The sequence below is a fragment of the Gambusia affinis genome, linkage group LG13 (genome assembly GCF_019740435.1).
Source record: "Gambusia affinis linkage group LG13, SWU_Gaff_1.0, whole genome shotgun sequence".
Lineage (NCBI taxonomy): Eukaryota > Metazoa > Chordata > Actinopteri > Cyprinodontiformes > Poeciliidae > Gambusia > Gambusia affinis.
The window spans coordinates 16,263,736-16,286,298 of NC_057880.1; the positions used below are offsets into that span (position 1 = coordinate 16,263,736).

The following is a 22,563-nucleotide window of genomic DNA, read 5'->3' on the forward strand; positions in this document are numbered from 1 at the left end:
GTCTTCATGCAATGCATTGGCATTGCATGAAGAATTAAACATAAAATTTAAGACATTGTGAAATAATAAAATAATCATACATACATACATGATATATTTCTTTACTTGTAGTAGCATTTTACCGAGGAAACTTATTTATTTATTTATTCATTTATCTGTTTGTTTTTTATTAGGTTTTAGTGCGATTATTAAGTGGCCTATGCTCTACCTCGCCTTATAACACTTTTCTGCGCTAATTAAAAGGACAGCAAAGGTTACATCTAACCATGTTTTTCTTTAACCTAGACAGTAGTTTAAACAAAATCTTTTACGAAAAAAAGTGTTGGATATTTTTCGATTATGTAACAGAACTTTGTCGCTTTTCATGTTGTGTTTTGGTGTTTTATTTTTTCAATTTCTTTTACTTTTTTTCATGTGTCGGTGTCAGATGGAATGACAAAACTAGCGCTCACTTTACTACGTAAGCGTTTCTTTTCCTGCTACGTCACAGTTTAGCCGAGTCTGTTGAACTGCCCACTTTTATTTGGCGGGATTGGACAGTGTAGAGCCTGCTTCCTCGTCTTGTTGGTAATGTTATTGAAAATATTTGTATAAATGTTGTTTGTGCTATTTGTTTTGAGGTCATTCGTTTATGTCTTCATTAAATGTTGCATGCTAGCTTACAGACGGTTCGACGGGAAAGTAGTTTTATTGAGAGTTTATTTGTGTTTGTCACAAAAGATTTTATCAACGTTGGTGAATGTGTTGGTTTGATTGACTTTTATTAGGTTAGACATCGGGTATGTTAAAGCTTATTTGCAGTTATTTAATGATACTTGCTTCAACTCATTGCGTGGTAACATTTATTAGCATCGTTAGCATCGGCGGCTTTTTGAAGTGCAGTTGAATTGAAAGCAGAGGTTCTAGCTGACAGTGTTCTTGCAATATAAAAAACTACGATCAACTGGCATGTGTGGTCGAGTTGGTACTAGCTATACTATGTGTCCTACTTTTACTCAGTGTTCCTTGTCTGCATACGATATAAAATTGCCTATGTGGTGTTTAAACATTTTACACAACGTGTCTTCATTTTACAAACGTTGGTGCATCAATGTGTGCACATAGAGTAAACAATTGTGTTATTCTAAATGTAAAAACCTAACGACTCCATTTGTTTTGTATCTGTATATTTAGGATAATTTGTTTCTGCAACCATTAGGCACCATGCAGTTTCCTAGCAAAAAATCCAAGGCTGTTACTGACATCAAGGCTGAGCTCTATTCACAGCCTCTGCAGTTCTACGGACAACCTCCACTGGAAAACATCTCCCTCTCTGAATTTGAGAGTTTTGCTGTTGACAGACTGAAATGTAAGACTGTAATCTCTTTATTCTCTATTTAAACATATATTTTTTGTAAAAGGTGTTGTTTACTTGTCTGTATGTGTCTTAATTTTAATGTGCCTCCATATGTATTTTCTTTCCTTAACTCAACTGCAGTGCTGAAGACTGTGGAGAATTTGGGAGTCAGCTATGTGAAACTAAATGAGGACTACTCGAAAAAACTTGATAATGAGATTAGAACGCTGAACTTTCCACATGGGGCTGGTGTGAGTATAGTGAAACACCATTTAGATGCATTTGAACATATTGGTATATAATTGAAATAGTTTATGTTAGTATTTCAGTGAAAATAAAAAAAATGTTACTTTATAGGTGTATCATATTTCAAGCTTATATTTTTGTTAACAGAAAATGAAAATATTTGAAGATAAATTAAAAATAGATTTTTAAGGCAGAAATGTCATGTTATTACCCACACAATCACAGGGCAAAATGCAACTTGATATTGTCCACCAGACAGTTATGACACCCTCCACAAGTACAGTACTGTTTCAGAGTACTGTAAGACGTTATGTTAATGAAAAGGTCAGTGGTAGTGGTAGATGCACAGGCCAAAAGGATAAGTGAAGTTTTGGCAAAATTGTGAAGCAAAAGTGATTCAACAGTTTAAGGGAAATTCTCAAGGTTTGGACTGTAGCAAGGTGTCTGTGCTTCTAAAACCATTACATACAAATACATATATGTATGTACACTTGTAGCGTTCCTACGAATGTGCATACACTTAAACCACAGGCTTCTTTGTTGTTCTACAGTTACCCCCCCCCCTTCAAATAATTTTATTACTGTCATCTGCTGAGATCATAGATTATATTTACTATCAGAGCAAGCTGTAGGGATTGTGGATATAAAAAGGACTTGACCTTCAACATGGATTGTTCTTTTGCATAATAAGCTGAAGTTGAGCATCATGGATTTTCCTAAAATCTGTCTGAGTTCCTATGGCAATAATAATAATAATAATACCAACTCAAACTTGTATAGAGCCTTTAAAGAGACTCAAAGAATAAGAAAGAACATTTACACAATCTAAGATTCTTATTACCCATATCAGATTTAGCTGATATGGATAATATGAGCAATTATCCATATAAGCTGGTCAGTGTATTTCTTACTTTATAAGAACTCTGGAGGATTGCCTGTTGTTTATGATCTCTCTATACATGTGGACTGTGCATAACATTAACTTGAACTCCAATTCTATGGTGAAACGTTTTAGTTGATTGTAAGTCAAACAAAACACACAGATTACAGATTGACAAGTTCATCTGAAGCATCTTGTGTCATGTTACTGCTTCATCTGAAGCATCTTATGCAGATGCTTTAGATAAAGCATCTACCTGGTGAAAAATTGACCAGAGACATTCTGAGTCAAGGAGGGAAAGCCCAGACTGTGCTGTAAGTAAGATTTATTTTCAAGCAGCATTGTACAGGAAGGCACTGGTCACGCAAGTACTATGCCATAATTTCTAAGAATGTACCATGTCAGTTATTTGACAAAGATGGCATATTCTTGCTTATTTGTGGACTAGTATAAAAGTTGCATAAGGCAAACAGAACATGGGGCAAATATATGTTGCACTGAGTTATTCTTCAGGTTATATTCTTGTGATAAGTACAATTACAACCTTCTCTTCTGTCAGGACCTATATATTAATGGGTTGATAAATGATCTGTTATCTAACTTAAGGATGCTAAGGAACAGACCGAAAAACGCAGGAAAGACCACATTTCACACTTCATTCTGAGACTGGCCTACTGTCAAACGTAAGTTGATGATTTTAATTATCTTATATATTGAAGAGTTACAATGCAGCTAACATTTTTTCCATTGATGTTGCAGGGAAGATCTGAGGCGCTGGTTTATTCAACAGGAAGTCGATCTCTTCAAATACCGCTTTAAAGAACTGAAATGTGGTGAAAAACTCGAATTTCTCCACAAGAATAATCTCCAATACAATACAGTAAGTGTATTTGTTTCCATTTTAGTAAAAACACTGTATGCATTAAATATTTCAGAATTTTGAAATACCTTTTACGTCATGTAAACTATTTTATCTTTGTGCTGGTGTGCTAAAAAGGCTTGTGGGTATTATACTTATATTTGTAAGCAAATATTTGATTAAAACGGTAAAAGGCAATCTTACATTGCACTTTGTAAGAACTTTTAAATGTTTAGTTACTGACATACGCAGAGTGAGGAAACTGATAGCAGAACATTTTTGTTGAAAGGAGATAAAAGAAAGGTTGAAGGATTGTAAAAATCCAAACAATTTTAGCTTTCAGGGTTTCATATTGTATTTTATGTTTCCTGTTCAATCTCTGACTGTATTGTGAAAGGAGCAGGCTACTGCCTGGTTGTGAGCGCTCTATAATGGCTGTACAGTGTTTTGTCGTCCACTAGGTGGGGCAGTTTGATCATTGAGCCCCTGAATGTTATCCATAGGCTGACTTTCAGCTGCAGTTGTTGCTTGTTTTTTAAAGTACTGCTTTTAAATTGTAATGCATTAGGGAAATATGTTTTATCACTTTTGATTTTTGCAGTTATGTCTCATGCATCCTAATCACAAAGGACTTAATTGTTTCTTTTTGTAAAGTAATAAAATACTTTACTAAATACTATGTAATTTTATTTTGTCTGTCCATGTAGTCTAAATTTTCAATTGAGAGATATATTTTTAGCAGTGCATATGTTGATGAATACTAAAATGCATAAGGGGAAAAAGACTAAATATACTATATAAATTCATCTCGTCAAGTGACGTCAAATGAGGATAGAAGTGTTGCGCTAATTTTAAAAAAGCTTGAGCCTCAGATGTCGGTTTATTAGCACTGATGTGTTTCAGCCTTTATAGCTGGAACACATCAGTGCTGAAACTTTCTGCTAATCTTTCAGATTAGTGCTGAGGAGAAGGATAATCTGAGGGAGAAACTTGCCATCTCCAGTTATATTGCCAGTGGAGTCAAGGTGGAGGAACAAGATTTCTACAAAGTGAGTTACTCATTTCTTTTCATTGAGACTGATGAGAACGTTAATTACATTCACAAGTAAAATTTTAAACATCAAGTATTCATCTAGAGTTTATATACAAAGTGATCAACTGTTTCAAATGCTAATATGTGCCTATTATAACAAATGCTATAATAAATATCAATTAATTTCTACATGAATGTTGTAGGATTCAATATGTCTCATGTGGACAATATTTCCAAATAAGGTCTTGTTCATTGGACAAATTTCTATATTCTTTCCTGTACAGTTGTGAACTTTTAACCTGAGTAGGTGGCAGCTTTCAGCATATTTTAATATATGAATAACCTGCGTTCAGTACTTTTCCAGAAACTATACACAATTTCCAATGTCTTTCTGTCTCATCCAAACCAAAAAAATTTTTCCAGATTGTTTTATTTTTAAATCATGATATAAACCTGAGAAAAAGGAAAACACATTTTAGGACTGTTATAGTAAGTATTTTTTTTAAAAATCTTAAAGTCTTGAGTTACAAATGCACAATTTAATTAAATATTGTTTACATTATTTAAAGTCATGGGTCAAAATTGATCTCATTGCATAAAGGTGAGATTCAGTATAAAGATGCAAAACGTCCAATTTGTCATTTTTTTGATGCTGTAAAGACCAGCATCCATAACAATAGAAAAGAGACACAAATGCAGCATTACAAAAACTAGATGTTTTTTCAAAAATTGATGAAATATGATCAGAGTTTTTGTCAAACAGATGGTTTTGTTATTTTTTCCAGAGACTTGACAAAAACCTCCCAAAACCATCTGGAATAATGTGTTATGGTCTGATGAAGCATTACTTTACATTTTAGCCCATAATTCCTAAAATTGTTTGGCATGAAATAAAATTACCAAATGAATCCCATGAGGCATACTGAACAGCTCCAAATGATTTGGCTTTGAATAAAACCCCCACAGGTTTTCTGTTAGGAAACTCACAAAGAAGTGAGAATTTAGTTGTCAACACCACATTGAGGCTACATGTAAATTTGAATCAATTAAAAAGAAATGTCATTGGCAATCACATTCATAATACGTAGAACCTGTTGAATTATAAAACTATAACTTGTAGTTGATATAGTAAAAAGAAAAATTGTAATGTCTGAGTGCATTTCAATCTGCAGTCGGTTCACAACATAAACACAAAATGAGCAAGTGGCTTTGGCCTCCTAATTGACTCTAATTTACATTCCATTGAGCCGAATGTAAATCATTCTCCCTAACAGCGCTGAAATTTGTGTAAATCTTCAAGTAAACAGCACTCTGTCAATCCCCAAATCCCTTTAATCCTGGGTATTTTTGAATAAATTATTTCATTTTAGGTGGTTGCAATGCACTTTCGAGTCAGATTTTGCTATTAATCAAATATGTGTTTTTAAAGGTTCCTTTTCAAGATGCTCTCGACCTGGTGCGAACAAGAAAAGTGTACCTTAAAGAAGGCTATGTATACATCCCTCATAATGAAATTGTCACCATTGTTCTCAACGATTTCCGCACAAGGCTTTCTAAAGCTCTTGCAGTAAGTACTGATGGACGTTTTATATTTAAACCATACAAAATGATTGGAAGGCTGTAACATTGCAGTCCTGCAAATCAAATGTCAGAAAAGCACAATTTACTTATGGTGTTAAGAACATTCTTCTGACTCATTGCACAACAAGTTCAAGTGCTTCTTTGAGTACTTTATTTTAATGCACATTGTTTACTAAAAGCTTGACTTCATGAGGCAGATTGGTAAATTGCGTCTGTTGACTTTGTTGCCTTGAGGGAAATTGGAGAAATGCGGAGTTTAAATGAGAAGAATTAGTGTGCACACATGGTATTAAATGTCTGGAGGGAAGACTGGCAACAGCTAGTAGGAAAAAGCATATTGTCCCCGCAGGCCTGATGTGTTTTTTTTGTTGTTTTTTTTTTTTTTAGGCATAGCAGGGGGTCCATGGTTGTGCAGCATCTAGGGGTTCATGTTTTGCTCTTAATAACCTGAGGCAGTAGAAGTGCAGCTTTTTTGGAACCAGAGGCATTCCTTGTTATTTATGCGAGGCGACAACTACAGTTCTGTGCTGGGGAGGAGTCCAGCCTGCAGATCAGGCAACAGCTTCATTTAGTAGCCAAAGTCTGTAGTTTGGTATGATAAATGAAACACAACCTCTGTTGATTAGATGCTTTACAGATAACCTGAAGAGATAACCTGAAGTGACAGAAGTATCAACAAATCCACGTTTAGACTGTCCGTGGCCAGGACAGATTTCTTTTTCTTTTTCTTTTCTTTTTTTTTTTTCAAAAGTCTAACCTGTCAAATTGAGTTCTGACTGATTCCAGGTTAAAACACAAAAGAGAAAGAAGGTACTACATGTTCTTTGATTGAGGTAGTAGTTTGTAATCTTATAGAAAATTGGGGAACTTTGTGATTTTTTTTTTTCCCTCATGAATACATCAAACCATATGTCCCTAAACTTTGCCTGAATTTTGTAGGAGAAATTGTGGATATTCTTAGTTTTTACTGATGGACTTACTTTGGACCCACCTTTCACTCCAAGTTTTTATGTGTTTTATTTTAAGCTAAAACAATTAACTAGATTAACCATAATGATTCAATTATTCAAATAATTGTCAACTAATTTAGAAATGGACTAATCATCATCTGGTACATCTAGACTCACAAGAAGACTGTTCCGAATAGTAATTAAGTCAAAAGTGTGCAAAATATACACATTTTTATTTCAAATAAAAAATACCCTTTGTGTAACAATCTTCTACCCAGAACTGGAATGGTATAGTCTTTGCTCCACCTGGTTCAAAATCTGTAATGAGAAAATAAATGATAAAAAAAATATTCTATTAAGCACATTTTGTGATTCAGTTTTTAATCAGTTAATCTTAAAAAAATAATTAACAGAGTAGTCATACACTACATTGATGTAAAGTCAGACAGAAAGCCCTGAATTTTTTACATTTTGGTGTAATTTTTTGCTACATACTGTTTTTTAGGGAACGAAATATTTATTTTCTTATTTTAAAACAAAGGAATTGAATTATTTGTATTATTTGTATTTTTTAAGTGCTTAAATGAAAAAATTGAAGAATGTTCCAATTTTGTATGCTATTAATTGTCAGAATAATCAATAGAATAATTAGTTACCAAAAATAATTGTTAGTTGCAGCCCTAATTTGATAATTGAATAGAGCCACTTTTGGGAAATTTGGCTGATTCTGATTCTTGGTGTAGATATCTAATTTACTGTATTGTAGCTTTTGTTGTTTTTGATGGCCTAATGTCATCCATGTATAAAGTTTTACTCCTTCCAAAGTTGTAGGGAGGATGTGGCTCATCCCAAAAAGCGGGGTACATTTTGGGACTTAATGTCTGAGGCGGTGTTAATATTCACATTTCTTGTGAAATAAAAAGTTAAGTACCTGATAAAAATGGTCCAGTTCACAAAGAGCTGGGATGCCTGTAATGGTCACTGCTGTGAGGGCACAAGAAGAACATTGTTGTTATCAGGCCGTTGCTAGGGCAACTGACAGTCATTATAAAGATCACTTGACTCTTCGGATGCCTCACAGATGGATTAGTAGTCACTACCAGCAGCTGATTGGAGTGACATTTTAAAACTGAAAGCAGTTTCTATGTGAAGGCATCCATACAGTTCCAGGCACCCACATTGCACCAAAGCACTGAGCCTTACAAAAGCACATTGATGTCATAGTGCTACATCATTCATTTCATTATCATCATGGTGGTACTTCATTTTTTTATGTCTCTATGTAATGCTATTATATCTGGATTTATTCGTTAACAGAAATGTCTAAACCTCAAAACTCTTATTATAATTAATGGACAGAGGTTTAGGTCTCCTAACCAAATCTGAACTAATTTAATTTAATGTGTCACGGCTAAGCAAAATGAAATCCAATAGTTCTTATTTATTATTTTAGTCTGTCTTAAAACCTTATTTTATGTGCACAAGAAATGCAACATAAACAGAAATTATATTTTTTTATTAGCAGTGTTATGCTCTGTTCCCTTTGACTATAATACAGAAGCCTCCAACCGTTGCAATGTAGTGCAAACATTGGATTCTGCTCAGAACACAATCTAAAATTACTTTTTGCAGTTTAACAAACTTATTTAAAACTCACTTCTGGCAAACTGAATTCTATGATCGCCTGATTTATAGAAGTGTGATTTCAGATGATGGTTAAAATATAACTTCTCATATTGGTGCCTGCTGAGTAACAAAGGATGAGAGGTTTCACAAACTGTTCTTTTTGTCTGAAAGGTTTTTTTTAAGAAACAATCAGTTCTTTGCTTCCTCCTCAATCTAACACACTTTTAGGTGCAGATGTCCTATTGTTGGCAAAGTGAGCCTGATGTATTTGATTCTGGTTGATAAAAGCACATGTCCACTATCAAAGGACAGGAGGTGAAAGCTAATGCAAATGGGAAAAACAACAAACAAAAAACAAAAATCAGCTTGGTTTAGCCATTCTTCCATTTCCAAGTAATGATCCGGATGGCTAACTGCTGAAATTGAATAATTGTTCCAAACAATTCTATTTTTTTTCTGGAAATCTACTATTGTGTTTCTGTGTTGGATATTTTCTTCCACTTGCAACAATAAAAGTAAATTTGGGAAAATACATAACTTACAAAAAATAAACCCTCTGAACAAAAGATGTATATTTACACCATCATTTTATTTCTTTTTGTATTTTTATAAGTAGTGAAGCCTAAAAGCAGCAAATGCTGCTTTTAGGCTGAAGCAGCAAATGCTGCTTTTAGGCTGAAGCAGCATTTGAATACCAAAACCAGAAACAGTCATATTTTGTCAGACAGTTATTTTATATGGTGCAGATATTTTAAAGATGGTGCGAGTTTTACATCTATTTGCACTTTAAAGGTCTTCACACTCCCAAGTTAACTGTCTGCTCCCCATCACACAAACTTTGTGTGAATGTTCTCTGTTTTAAATATTGCAATTGAGACTCACAGCATCTAAAACACAATTTGTCTGATAAACAAAAACATTACCTTCTAAAAGAGTTAGAACTACCATCAGGTTAATTCAATGAAGGTATTGTGTCCATTTTATGAAATGTTTCTATTCAGTTTAAATGAAAAAGCTGAGAAACAGTGGGGTTATAATTAAAAGATGTTGTCTCTTAAGTTTTCAGTGGAAATGCCTTTAAGCAGTTTGGTTGTACTGATCTGCAGCCGTAGGTTTTTCTATTCCTTTGACCAAGACATTATTCATGTGATGCCCATCTTTTCTTCAGTTGACAGCCCGCTCCCTACCAGCGGTGCATTCTGATGAGCGTCTCCAACCGCTTCTTAACCACCTCAGGTAAGCAGCAGGATTAAAAACTTTGTTGCTTTTCTTGTTGAAAAAGAATACTGTCACAAAAGAACATCAAATGTGGTCTTGAAGTGTTGTTGAGTTAAATCTGTCACTTACTGATGTAATTCTTCATCATTGTTGGGGTGCATTGCTGCATAATATTTTATTTTCACTTGTTTCTGCAAATGCAATTTTATATTCCTGATAACAGACACCCCAGAGCTGTGATGTTGTCATGTAGTCAGTTAGTTGTCAAAGAATCTGTCAACATTTGTCATGACTTATAATCAGGGAAACTCTGTAAAAATTTAATTAATGATTATTTTTGTCATTTTGACAGCTGGTTAAAAAATAATATTGAATCATCCTGAACTCTGATCTCCAAAGTTTTGGTTTTCATAGACTGCTTTATTTACAACTTTTATCATGGCTTGAATCTAAAACAGTGTCTTTAATGGACAGAAAGTCAGAACTTTGTGTGTGACTTATTTTTGATCACTATAGTAAACATCACAGATCTAAATAAATACACAAATGACATTTGTCTATTGCACTCATTATTAATTACTACACACAATCTCTGTATTTTTCTTAGAGAATATGGACAGAAGTTGAAAGCTCAAATTGATTAAACGCTAACTTCATTTGACTTTTCTGTTATCACTGTCAGACTCTGCCTAGGAAATTAAGTGTTAATCCAACTTTGTTCTTTAAACACCCCAGTAAAACTGCTACTATTACCTTAAATAGCAAGTTCAACGCTGAAGAGTGTTGTTGACCAATTTACCGTTGGGTATGGTGTGTTTACTGACTGAACAAAGGTCAGGTGTTTGAGTGTCCAATTGTCCAGTTTGCAGTCATGCTAGTGAAACTGAACTCTGCCTAAATGTGCTCACCAGATAGTTTTATGGAATGTTCCTTATAGCAAATGTGCTAACATACATTTGTTATCACTAAGGCTTTATTAAAGCTGTGTGCAATTTTTGGGTGTTTCAATCTAGATTTGGTTGCAAGAAATAATGAAGCATCCTGGCAAAAATAACAGCATCTTATCTTTGTTTCAGTAAAACAGCTGAAGGTGTTTATTTTGCCTTAAAAGTAAAAACCCAAATACACTGGTGGAAGAAGGGATTATCCCAGAGTGTTGTTAGGGATTAGTGGATAGGTTGTTGAGATGAAAAGCTATGTCAGTAATCTTTATAATAGGGAGAATATTATATGATTTACTGCCCAATCAGTTGGACTCTGACTCAGCTCAGGCCTTAAGTGGGTTTGGAAGGAGATCAGAAAAGGCTGGATGATCTTAGCCACCATAAACATATTTTATGCTATTTTGAGTTTTAATGGCAATTGTATTTATGAGAGAGAAACAGACCTGATGCTTTATTCTCTTATTTCAGCCATTCCTATTTGGGACAGGATTACAGCGTCCAAAAGAATGTTGGGAAAATCTCCTTGGAGCAGATCGATTCAGTAAGTCTTTCTGACTATGTCTGATTAGAATGCCAGGTTTTATTTATTATAAGATAGAAGGTAAAAAGCAGTGCAATGGGATGCTTATAGAATATCTGGTCACTCAGTGGTGACATATTAAAGTGCCTGGAGAAAAATACAGAAAGTTCACAGTTTCTTGTTTTAGCCAAAAAAATTGACCAAGAGCCTCACTGTAATTAATGTTTGATTTAGCAAGAAGGCTTTTGCTCCTAAGGGATGCGACGAGTACTGTTTGATTCCTCAATCCAGAACCTCTGCTCTAACTATGCTACATGTTTTAGATGTTTTCTTGCTTCATCAGACCAGATTAAGATGATTAAATTCCCTCCTCAGCATGTCATTAAGGGCCAGCAGAAGGTTGTTAACAACCCATTTATTTTCAGTCAGGTGTGCTGAAACAGGGAAACCTCTAAAATACACTGGAAAGTGGTCCCTGAGTGTGATTAATGGGATGTTCAGAAGCATGGTTTTGTTTATACATGTGTAAAACAAAGTTATTAATTTTTATTGTGCAACTTTTTAGGGAGATTTTTGTCCATCATTAAAAGTCGAGTTTTTTCAGCTTGCAGGAAAGTCCTTCCCGCTCTGTATGAGGCAGCTCCACCAGGCGCTCAGAGACCAGCACCATCTCCGCCACGGAGGCAGAATGCAGTACGGTCTCTTCCTCAAAGGCATTGGCCTCTCTTTGGAGCAGGCGCTGCAGTTCTGGAGGATGGAGTTCATACGAGGCAAAGTGGATGCAGACAAGGTAATGTTGTAACTAAACTTTTAATTTTAATTTGCTTTGGCCTGCTTAGCAACAAAGCAGAATGCATCATAGTCAACAAAATACTCATGAATTATTAAGCCGCAACCTAGTTTGCAGTTGTTAAGAGGAACTTTAACAGACACTGAAATTTTGACTTGTTTTGTTTTTATTACACAAATTATAACCTAATTCAGTATCATTTCAAAATGAAGCAAAATTCCTTGACAGAGACAACAAAAACCTTGGTTATGTCCTGTCCAGATAGCTGGCCTTTACCAAGTTTATTTATATTTGAATCACTCAGATTCGAGATATTCTGACAGAGAATTGGATATATACTCTGATGGAAATTATTTGAAGGGAAACTGGTATTCCCAACACATAATGCAATGCCTACTTTAATACATAATGGTGGCTGCTATAATTAAGAATTGCCATTCAGACTCCATCTCACTTGAGGGTTATACATTTTTCAAATAGTACCAAGGCATTTCATATTCTAGATGTGCAAAGTTGATAGAGACATACAGTACATTTTGACTCAGGGGAACTGAAAACATATGTTCGCCACACTTTTCAAATTTTTATTTGTAATACATTTTGAAAACCATGTAATAGTTTTTGCTTTCCAATAATGTGGAGTCTTTTGCAAGACACTGTAGCTACATCTCATTCCACTGTTCCACAATAAACTTTTATTCCAAGTGGATTAACTTTATTCTGGACCATAGAACAAAAGAAAAAATCTGTATTCATATAGAAATACACTCATACTTTATATAGCTGCTTTTAATTCATTTTTTTTTTTTTTGCTTTTGCGTTTTGCCCCTGCTGATTTACTTGGACACTTATACTGAAATGACAAAATAAAGTTTGTGCAACATAAACAGTCAAATTTGATTATATAAATAAAAGTGCCCATCACATCACATGTTAAATTAAGAATACGCTCTTGAAATGTCTGATCCCAAATGATGCTTGCATTTTAACAGGGGCCCTCATTTAGGCCAGGATTGATGTCACTCTGTACTGACGGCTCCTCTGCTGTGCCAGCTGAGCTTTAATGCAGCTTGCTTTAAAGAGTGTTGGCAGGAGATGTTGCCACAGCCACGCTATGCTAACATCTGCTACGGGAAAGTATTTCAGAAATAGCCACTGGCAGCCACTGTGTGTTTGAGTCTTTTGTGCTGTAAAGACAGAACTGTGTTTAGTGCTACCAATTTAATTAGACAACTAATGTTGAAAACACTGACAGAATACATTGTGCTCATTCAGTTGACTTGGGCTGTGGTTTGCTGAAATACATTTCTGTATTTCTGTGTTTTGATTTTGATTTTTAAATTTTTTTTTTAGCTAATTCTATGAATTAGAAGCCAAAATCCTCTTTAATAAACTGTGGAGAAACTTCAAAGAAATGAGCTACATTTCCACAGGACTAGCAAATGGCAAAACGGAATACAGAGTGTGTATTAAATTCAACACCCTAGTTGACCTACCAATTGCTGGATGAGAATATTGGGAATTTACCTTCCCTTTAGAAGTGTTTGTGCAAGGGTTACCCCTGTGATGTCCAACCACATATCCAACATCCTGCTGCACAGGCATTATAGTATAAGTTTGCAATTATTTTAAGAGGTATGGTCTCTGATGTGAACTTTAATTGGCTTTACTGCAGAAACTTAGAGCTCACATGGTTGCTTAGTGTTATTACCCTGCTTCTGCTAATAGGATCAATTTTTCATTGTGTAGCTCTGCATCACACTGAGGTGCATGGATCTCAAAGCAGAGCTTGTAGAGCAGAAGAGGAGATGCTTAATACAAAAATAAAAACATCAGTGGCTCAGATCCGATCAGCAATAGGACATCTTAATTGGGACATTCCTTGTACTTAGACTGAAAATTCTTCTTACAACGAGAGGTGTAATGTGGAAAACAGGAGTCATGGCTCTGACTTTGCTGAAGAAAGCCAGTTTATTTTCCACGATGTCAAAAAAGCAGCAGCTTTCAAAATGGCACCCACCTGTATCATCTCAGATCACGCCCTGTCAATTCAAATTTACCAATCACCTCAGTCTTCCAGAGAGGAAGAAGAAAAACAAAAGTTTAACTTTTATATAAATAATGTCAAAATTAACAATTTATCAATTATAAAACATCAAGAAAACATAATTTACAAGTCATTTTATTCTTCTCTTAATTACTTTGATTTTCTCCAACCAATCAAACTCCTGTTTCTTACCAGCTAATGTTCTGTAAACGAGCTAGCTCTCTCTTTTAATCAATATAGAAAAGCTCGAGAGGAACTTGGTGCTTCTTGATTCTCATTAGTTCAAATGCTTTGATGTGCTGTTAAACTGGTGAGATTGTTGGGAACAGGATTTGACAGAAGTCAGTGTAAACACCAGTTTTATTACCAATGTAAGATAACACAGTGTATTCACAATGAATATTTTGTGCATACATTAAAGTTTTCTAACCCACACAGGAATTTCAAAGAAACCTCTATGCTGTTTGAAAGTGCAATGATTATCAAAACAGAAATGGGAAGAAATTCCTAAAAAAGAAAACGAATAACATTGACTTTAATCAAGTAGTGCCCGTTGTAGTTTTATAATCTCTCCATCCATCAGGCTCACATGGCGGACCTTTTGTTGTGGCCCTTTTTTTGTGCCCCGTTTTTGAGGTGTCTTACTTGCCATGTAACGCGTGTGATGGCTTCCGGAAAAAGCCCTGCTTTTGTTCTACAGCCGAGGCATCTGAATGGTGCTGACCAGCTCACAGCTCTCACAGTGATGTATGTGTTGTGTCAGAAGCTGCACTTTGTGGCATGCTGCACAAAGCCTTCTCATTAGTATGCGACAAGAGGAGAGAAGGAAGATGAGAGGCAGCGATGCCGAAAGGAAGGCCTGGAGGAAGAGGCAATGTAATATTAGACTAGTGGGAGAGGGAGAATTGATGAAATTAACGTGATGTATCCATTCTTCTTGCCACAGAGGTTGGCCTATTCATTTGTAAGAGTGTCTATTTGTGCCACTTTGCTGTGGCGTAGTGTAGCCTTGGGGCAGAACTGCTGTTAAACTACTTGTTTTACAGACCTTAACTTTAAGTTAATTCCTTTCTTCTGACACCATCGGGGTTGTTTTGCTGCAGGACAAACTGCAGCAAAACAGTCAAATTGTTTTCATAATGAGGAAACAAAAGTATGAAGAAAATTTGAAGCAATATTTCAAGATTTTAAGGAGGAAGTTAAAGCTTGAGTACGAACAGATTTTCCAAATAGATAATTACTCTAAACATACTGTCAAATTAGTGCCAAAGTGGCATAAGGACAATCACGTTAAGGTTGTGTGCTTTACAAAACCCTTATCTCATTCCATAGGGTAGCTAACGTATCTCAGGTGGACCAGCACAAACGTTAGGTGCACCCAAATTTTAGACCACATTGCATTTAATATCACAGTTGAAGGGAATAAAACTGAACTTTTGCCTTTTCATGGATGTTGTCTTGCAGTGAAATAGCTTGATAAGTCAAGATTTGCAGAAGAGATGTCTCAGCTGTTTGAGTCTCATTTCATTGTTTCTAATGCTAAGACTTTGTCAGTGTTTTAGTGTTATAGTGTTGGATATAATATTGGATGTATAGCACTGTAGTTTGTAATTAGATGAAACAGTAAATATATAAAGTAGCAGCTGCCTCTAGCAGAAAAAAAGATATTTATCATTCTCCTTTAACCTCAGTAGTGACCATGTGATCACTTTGTACCACTTAGGATTCTTTTTATATTTACATTAGTCCACAAAATGCATATTAAACACACTTTAGTGCCAGTGGACTATGGAGCTCTTAAATCAGCAAGTGGCCTCTTGAATCCTTAGAAGCTCAACATAATTAATGTGTGATTTATCATACTTAAAGAAGATTTGATGGGTTTTTAAATTGCCACTGCAGCTTGTCACGTTAGGAAGTTCAAAGGTTTTATTTCGACATTAATGTGTGTGGGTGCAGTTTTGGTGATTATAATCTTGTACTTTCAGAGTGCTCTGGGTGGATGTTACAATGATGTTTTTTCTTTTTAAGAGGCAGTTACAAATGTGTGTTGGTTTTATTTTGGGGGGGAATTTATAAAAATATCTATAGAGTGAAAGTGAAGTGAATGTGAAAGTTTTCTAAATTTTGACACTTTTAAAATATTCTATGGATGTTTAGTTTGTGTTCTTGACTTTGATGTTTTGCTTCTTTGCTCTGTTTCTTCAGAGTGGAAAAATCAGACTTGTGAAGGTTCATTTAATTTAAACCTCAGTGCAAAAAAGTCAGAGATGTTTTTAGAAAGATTAAAGGAATAGTTCTGCATCTTTTGAAGTTGGATTTTTTAAAGTTCTTTTTTTATTTCTTCTTCTTTTTTTAATCTATAGTCAATGTTATACTCTAAGAAAACAAGTCTCTTTGAACATGCAGACAAAAGCATCAATACAGGAACAGAGAACTGGGCAGTGGAGGTAACAGAACATTTTCTAGCTGTCATTGTGTTGTATTTGGAGTAGATTTCAGTTTTCTTAACTCATTTTTTTAAGTAACCTACCAAAAGCTCTTTTGACAAATAGCATAATTTTGCTTTTCAAGGCAACCTTTTTGTTTTTGCTTTTTGTGTTGTCTGGTTATTTTGCCATCAGCTTGTTTACTGATGGCTTTGATATTTTGTGTATTTGTTGAGATTAAGACGGTGCAAATTTGCATGTAACTGGAAGATAATTAGTTGTTTGACAAAAGGACCTGACTGTTCTATATATGCATCTATAATCAGAAGTTATGTTTTAAGATGCCAGTAATTTTCTTCCATTTCATTTGAAAGGTAATGGTTTAATGACCATCATTGTTTAATTGGACAGCCAGAGCACCTGTACTAAACCAAGCCCTGAGTAACACATATTCTATGTGTTACTTTTTAGCAGGCAAACATTTCTGCTTTCAAAATATATGTTTTTTTGGTCTTAGATCACATTTCCTACTGGCAATCTAAATTATAGTTATATACTAATGAGACGTGTACAAAAATTTTCACTAAACTTGAAATAAACACATAAAATATATCCAAATTATATGAGGTTCAGAAACATTTTAGGATACGTGATGACAGTTTTATTCTTCAATTTGCTGTGATGAATTTTAGGAATTCTGTGTTTTTATTTTTTTTATTTCGAGCGGTCAATATAAGGTCTAATGTAGCATTTAATGAAGCAAATGTTCTTGTACTGAAATGTAGCGAGTTTTTTTATTCTCCAACACTCTTGGTGAAGAAACTCTTTTTTTTAACCTTTTCACCTTATCAGAAATTACTATTAAATCATTTTCAGCATCAGCAACCCTGGTCTTTGCAGGTCCCTGTGCCATGCTGCGCTTTCACAAATATCTTGGAAAGAACACTGGGAGGAGGAACCGTTCTTTAAATAAGCTAGGGGATACACTTACTCAATATTTTCATCATATTGCTTGAAACTCTGGTTTCACTTTGAAATTGATTGCTACAACTAGTCAAAACTGATTCTACTCAGTTTTATAATATTGTATTATTCCCCTTAGTAAGAGACACACAAAGCAATGCACTATTTTTCACATGAAACTTGTGAAGTGTGTTGGATTTGCCTTCATTTATTTCTTGATTTGAAGTACGCCTCATGTTGTGTCAGAGTGCTCTTCAGGACAAGGAGGCAAAAAGCACGGAGAAGGATGGCCTCATTAAAGCATCCATAACGCAGCTATCTAGAGTGTTGCAACACCTCTGTAGCAGGTTCTCTCTAATAGCTCTATATTTCACTTGGAAAACTTCCCTTCAGAACTGACGTGATGTATGACAGTACCTCTTTCATACCAACCTTGTCCCTCTTATACTCTCATCCTTACTAATGCCTTCTCTTCCTGACCCCCCCCTTCCTTACCCTCGTCTCTCTCTGTAGTTTGACAAAGCATATGCCTACAGCATCCGCCACATGTTTGGCAAAGAAGGCAAGCGAGCAGACTACACTCCCTACAGCTGCATGAAGGTGATTTTATCAAACCCACCCAGCCAAGGCGACTATCATGGTGAGTTAGCATCTGCAAGAAGAAATCATTATCTGTTGTTTAAAAATTTATTTATTTTTTATGTTAAATTTGATTTGAAGTAGAGACCTTGGTATGTAAAAACTGTAATGTTTTTACATACCAAATATAGTATTTTATTAGAGAAGATTGATTTTTTGATTTAAATGTCACGGCCTTCTGTTCCAAAAAGCCAAAATTTCCAATAAAGGCCATAGGTGGTAACAGGTGGGTTTTGGATTTGTATGAACTTCCGAATTGATTTATTTATTGTAGAAGTAGAGACAAAATAATTACTAAAAACGTCTTGTAACTTAGTTGAAACAAAAAAATTATCTCAATTTAATGTTTGAAGGTATAAAAAAGTGGTCAAAAAATCATTTTACAAAATTTCCCGTCCACAAACAATACTCCACCAAGCACCCGTGTGTTCTTAAATACTCAAATTAATGGGAGGGTCTAACAATTAACAATCTAAACAATTCCAAATCTAAAAATTAATTACAAATTTTGGTTTTAACTTAAATATTTTCCAACTACGAAAATGTAGCATAAATGGCCAATATATATATATATATATATATATATATATATATATATATATATATGTGTGTGTGTGTGTGTGTGTGTGTGTGTGTGTGTGTGTGTGTGTGTCAAGTGTCTCTTTTGAAGTGTCTAATAATTGATTTATTGATCTATGTTGTTCCCTTTGCCAGGATGTCCATTCCGTCACAGTGATCCAGAACTACTGAAGCAGAAGCTTCAGTCCTATAAAGTGTCTCCCAGTGGAGTCAGTCAGGTGGGTTTTTTTCCAGTCTGACCATAAAGTTGTACTATTAAATAACCTTTTTGCTTCTGAGCAGTAAAATCATTTCTTTTACTCAGATACTTTTAAAATTATCTTAGAAAACTTTTAGAAGTTGCTGAGGAAAAATCCAGTGAAAGATTTATGACATTTCTGTCAAATAAAACATTTAGGAACCAACAGATTGTGATATTACTGACTAATGTGAGCTGACTTTTTTTGCTGGTCTGAAACAAAGCAGCATAATGTCATCTAACACTGCGGAACAGGATTGCAATTGATTAAAATAAATGGACAAGTCACAGATATTGTAAATGGCAAACTGAGCAAGAAAGTAAAAGAATTGAGAGCTTTTGCAAATCTTTTCCCCCCCTGATGTGTTCTTTTTGAGATTTGTGCTCGATAAAGCAAACTTCTTGACGAGGCTTTGTCAAAGTCCATAATTTAAAGAAAAGGACATAAAGGCTGTATAAGAAGGAATGTAATATTGATTTTGAAGATATTTACTTTAATCAGTAAGTTTTCCTTAAGCGAAATAAACATTTATACAGATTTAATAAAAGTAATTTTCACCAATTTGAAGCATGATAATGACAGTGAATTCAGCACTTTTGAAGCCACAAAAATCAGCATCATGGTGACGCTTAAACTAATTGGATTAGGAGCTGTGGTGTTAAGTGAAACACGGTTACACCAAAGTTTTTGTTTATATTTCCCATGTCTCTGCAATCTGTCTTCAACCATTAGGTTAAACAAGCGGTCCCTGAGACATCGTTAATATCTTATTTGTATGTTTGTTGGAGATAGATTGGAAATGTATCTCAGTTAACAGTTGCCATTTTCTCTTTTTTCTTATTAACCTGATGCTCAACATCCCCCTTTTTCCTCAACAAAATTGGTTAAAACTAGTTTGAAAGTACAGTTTCTGGCAGAGAATCTGCTTAGCTCATTCCTGATCTATTACCAGCTGTAGAGACGAGCGTGCCGGTAGCGTTATTACACCAGAGGCTGGCAAGTAAGAGCTTTGGGAATGATGATTACAAACAAACCCAAGCCGAGGAGCAGTCTTTGGATTTGTTTTTCAGGAGAATGAAAAGCTCCAAAATGAATGCTCCAAAAGGCTTAATTTAGTTCCAGTTAGTCTCATGTAAGAGTAACCGCTCTTGTTTTGTGGTGCATGTGATGTTTCTTTTTGCACAGAACCTCAGTGTCCTCGGAAAGTTAGCTTCACACATTATGAAAATAGTTAATACAGTTTAGACCAAGTGTTAAGCTGCCTGTGGTCAATTTACCAAGAGCTGATTCATCTGTTTTTATTAGCTTTGCAAAGATTTCTTTAAGAATGTGTTTCCTGCTGCCGATATGATTTATGAACTGTGCTTTTGTTGGTAGTTGACCCAAATCCAGTTAAAATGGTTATTGAAACTTTGCTGCAGCAGCACCAGATGCTGATGTTATCTTTAAATGTGACTCTTAACTGTTTATGTAAATACTTGAATTATCTAAGGTGTAACTTTTTCTGCCTTTTGTTGCAGATTCTTGAGCTGGTCAAAGGGATGCATTATCAGCTGGCGTGCCAAAAATACTTTGAATTGACCCACAATGTAAGTTCAGTCTGTTTTAATTGCTGATCAGTGTTTACATCTCACACTGAAACACAGTCATCACATCCATGATTGTTCAAAATATATGGTTTTGAAGAATTGTGATCTGTTTGACTTTTGATGGTTGAAATTCATTACATATGCACACGTTTTGCCTGAATATATGGTTGCTTAGATCAGTGTGATGCAGATGCTTGCTAACTATAACCATATAACATTTGGATCCATGTGTAATTTTATTTTAGTTTTCCTCACATTTATCTGGCGGGATGCCCTGTGTCTCTACTTGATTTGAAACACATGGCATGATCTGCCTAAATCAAATAATTTGTCAAGTCAGCTTGCACTATTTAAATACAGCATTTATTCTAAATTAATCTTGTTACAGCTACAAGCTTCAATTAATTTTGGGGGGTTTAATGTAATCTAATACAATGTAGAGCATATCTGTAATGCAGAAAGAAAGAAAGAAAAAGGTTGCTTTGAAAAGTACACACAGGTACGGGTCATTCTCATATGTGAACTTATTTAAACAGTGGCTACTTAGAAACAATCAACCAATAAATCATCTGTTTAATGAGTTAATATACTACATGACAGCTTTTATATGTTTGTTAGTTTTATGCTTATTGCCAAGAAAAGCAGCACTTTCCTCCACTCTTGTTACTTTTAACAACACCTTCAGTTTTTTTATTGTAATATTTTAATGCAAGTTATGAGTAGGTGGAAGTATTGTGACACAAATTGTTGCACAAATTGTTCTCTAAATGTATTTGTTGCCTTTCTTGTTGACATAATTTAATTTATTCTCGTTCTCCAAAGGGAAAAATTACAAATTTTGATATTTTGTCACTCTCTGTAATTTGTCACACAGCAGATGCTGTAGCAACTGTAGAAAAGTCATGTACTTCCTCTACAGGAAACCATAAAATCATGAAATGATTCAAACCAACAATGACTCACCTCAGTTATGTGTCTCTGAAATTCTTTAATGCGAAGAATTCAGTGAAACATTTCTCATTGACAGTGAGAGAGATATTAAATGACCATTTCATCAAAGGTGACATTGCATTAAATCAGTCAATCAACCTGTCATCTAGCAGTTAATAACTTCTCTTGACCTTCCTTTGCTGTGCTTTCTCATATTTCTGAGCAGGTGGAAGACACCGCTTTCTCTCTCAGTCACCCCAACCAGTACTTCACAGAGAGCCAGAAAGTTTTGGGTGGAGGGAAAGATGTGAAGCGAGAAACGGACATACTGCAGAGGCCACAGGAAAACTCTGCCACCAGAGGATTGACTGCAGCTCGAGAGCCAGCAGTAGATGAATCCCAGCATTTGGCTGAGATAACAAAGAACCTGGAGACCGACTTTCAAGATGCCTGATTTCTGTTTTAATCCATGTGGAAATAAGTACTGGTTTGAGGGTCAGGTCTCTTGCTGATTAAAAACTGTATCATTTGACTTGCTGAGTAAGATCGTTTTGCGTTGTTATAGTCAGTCATGCAGTGCCTTGTTCTTTTACATATTTTGCTGCATTACAGTCACGAACATCAATGTATTTTATGTGATTGTCCAACACATTAAAATGATTTAAAAAAGGATGGCTTGCATTTATTTTGTTTTTACAAATAAAATCTGTAAAAGTTCTATGAACTCATCTTTACCAACTACTTCATCAGTACATTAGGTGCAACTACAGCTGCATGTCTTCTGGAATGTTTGAACCAATTTTATAGTTGTATATACCGATCCTTTTTCCCCATTTTTCTTACAGAATATCTATTTAGTGATTGAAATTGATGGAAAAAGCATTTGTAATTAAGCTTGTACTATAAGATGCCTATTTTAAATCTTTAAGATTGGTTTGGCTTGATCTTTATTAAAGTTACTTAAACAAGCCTCTAAGGCCTTCCAGAGCAGCTGGAATAAATTGGAGAACCCTATTTAATAATTGGATGACTACTTAAGACAATTAATTTTAAGGCATCATAGTTACTATTCAGATTTTGATTATGAAAAATACACTGAAAACACAATTTTCTTCCACTTCTCACTTATGTGCTACTTTGTGTTGGTTTACAACATAAACTCTGA

General features: G+C 34.9%; 2 protein-coding genes across 5 annotated transcripts in view; one reads left to right on the plus strand and one right to left on the minus strand.

The window, feature by feature from the left end:
- Window positions 1-461: 461 nt before the first annotated feature.
- On the plus strand, window positions 462-22,070 carry prim2 (DNA primase subunit 2). Of its 4 annotated transcripts, none has more exons than XM_044136405.1 (14): window positions 462-567; window positions 1,199-1,348; window positions 1,478-1,587; window positions 3,069-3,145; window positions 3,222-3,342; window positions 4,275-4,370; window positions 5,784-5,921; window positions 9,680-9,747; window positions 11,142-11,214; window positions 11,798-11,983; window positions 17,936-18,062; window positions 18,776-18,858; window positions 20,400-20,468; window positions 21,625-22,070. In XM_044136405.1, exons 2-14 carry the CDS (start codon window positions 1,204-1,206, stop codon window positions 21,850-21,852), a joined length of 1,521 nt encoding a protein of 506 aa, XP_043992340.1. In that variant the 5' UTR covers window positions 462-567; window positions 1,199-1,203; the 3' UTR covers window positions 21,853-22,070. The 4 variants fall into 4 exon arrangements, with proteins under 4 accessions (XP_043992340.1, XP_043992341.1, XP_043992342.1 ...); XM_044136406.1 differs by having other exon boundaries at window positions 468-567; window positions 1,174-1,348; XM_044136407.1 differs by lacking the exon at window positions 462-567 and adding an exon at window positions 622-779 and having other exon boundaries at window positions 1,174-1,348.
- The window catches only part of khdrbs2 (KH domain containing, RNA binding, signal transduction associated 2), a 97,523-nt gene continuing 91,857 nt past the window's right edge, over window positions 16,898-22,563 (minus strand). The window contains exon 15 of the transcript XR_006372564.1: window positions 16,898-16,912. The gene's annotated coding sequence lies outside the window, so the exon portion shown is untranslated. The remainder of the gene's footprint in view (window positions 16,913-22,563) is intronic.